Here is a 1,267-nt window from a genome sequence, read left to right as displayed (position 1 = left end):
CATTCAGTTGGTGGTACAGAGTAACATTCAGTTGGTGGTACAGAGTAACATTCAGTTGGTGGTACAGACTAACATTCAGTTGGTGGTACAGAGTAACATTCAGTTGGTGGTACAGAGTAACATTCAGTTGGTGGTACAGAGTAACACTCAGTTGGTGGTACAGAGTAACATTCAGTTGGTGGTACAGAGTAACATTCAGTTGGTGGTACAGAGTAACATTCAGTTGGTGGTACAGAGTAACATTCAGTTGGTGGTACAGAGTAACATTCAGTTGGTGGTACAGAGTAACATTCAGTTGGTGGTACAGAGTAACATTCAGTTGGTGGTACAGAGCATTAGATTTATTAGAGTTGTTTGCCTCTCTGCAGAAGGTACTGAACCTGACAGAAATAATACATCTGCTTTCCCTTGTATTGACATTAGACTGATTACTCATTGTTAAATGAAGCCTCTCCTCCTCTTCCTCTCGCTCTCTCTCTCTCCCTCTCTCTCTCCAGTCTCTCTCCCTCTCACTCTCGAACATCATATCAATATGTTAATCAAGAGGAGCAGCTCAAGCGTTATTAATTCACCACTTTCTAACCATTAAGGATAAATTACATCATTCTCCACCTCACTCTCTCTCCCTCTCCCTTTCTACTACCACCCTCCCCATCTCTCTACCCATCCTCTCATTATTCATATCTATACACAAGAGCCATAGCAAATAATGTGTAATTATTTCAACATTTATATACAATAAAAGTACTATAAACTTCATACACCATTCTTGTAAGGCTGTGTACCCCCCCCCCCCCCCCCCCCCCCCACACACACACACACACAGACACACTCACAAACACAGGACAGCTATGTGTTGTCCCTGTAGGAAGAGGAATACTGTAGCCCAGACCTACATCTCGCTGTCTCTCAGCTACACTCTTTTCCTGCCTCATGATGCCATCTATTTTGTGAAGTGCACCAGTGCCTCCTGCAGCAAAGCACCCCCACAACATGATGCTGCCACCCTCGTGCTTCACGGTTTGGATGGTGTTCTTTGGCATGCAAGCCTCCCCTTTTTCCTCCAAACATAATGATGGTCATTATGGCCAAACAGTTCTATTTTTGTTTCATCAGACCAGAGGACATTTCTCCAAAAAGTACAATCTTTGTCTCCATGTGCAGTTAGAAACCGCGGTTTTGGAGCAGTGGCTTCTTCCTTGCTGAGCGGCCTTTCAGGTTATGTCGATATAGGACTCGTTTTACTGTGGATATAGATACTTTTGTA

The 1,267-nt window shown here is 43.6% G+C and overlaps 1 protein-coding gene across 1 annotated transcript in view; it reads right to left on the bottom strand.

The window, feature by feature from the left end:
- LOC120058113 (interleukin-1 receptor accessory protein-like 1-B) overlaps positions 1-523 on the bottom strand; it is a 286,616-nt gene extending 286,093 nt beyond the window's left edge. Inside the window, exon 1 of the mRNA XM_039006588.1 lies at positions 514-523. Coding sequence (XP_038862516.1) covers positions 514-523 — 10 coding nt within the window. The remainder of the gene's footprint in view (positions 1-513) is intronic.
- Between the last annotated feature and the right edge of the window lie 744 nt (positions 524-1,267).

Source organism: Salvelinus namaycush, chromosome 13 (assembly GCF_016432855.1).
Source record: "Salvelinus namaycush isolate Seneca chromosome 13, SaNama_1.0, whole genome shotgun sequence".
In the NCBI taxonomy this organism is placed as follows: Eukaryota; Metazoa; Chordata; class Actinopteri; order Salmoniformes; family Salmonidae; genus Salvelinus; species Salvelinus namaycush.
Note: the sequence above shows the minus strand (reverse complement) of the source record. Positions and strands in the feature narration are given on the sequence as shown.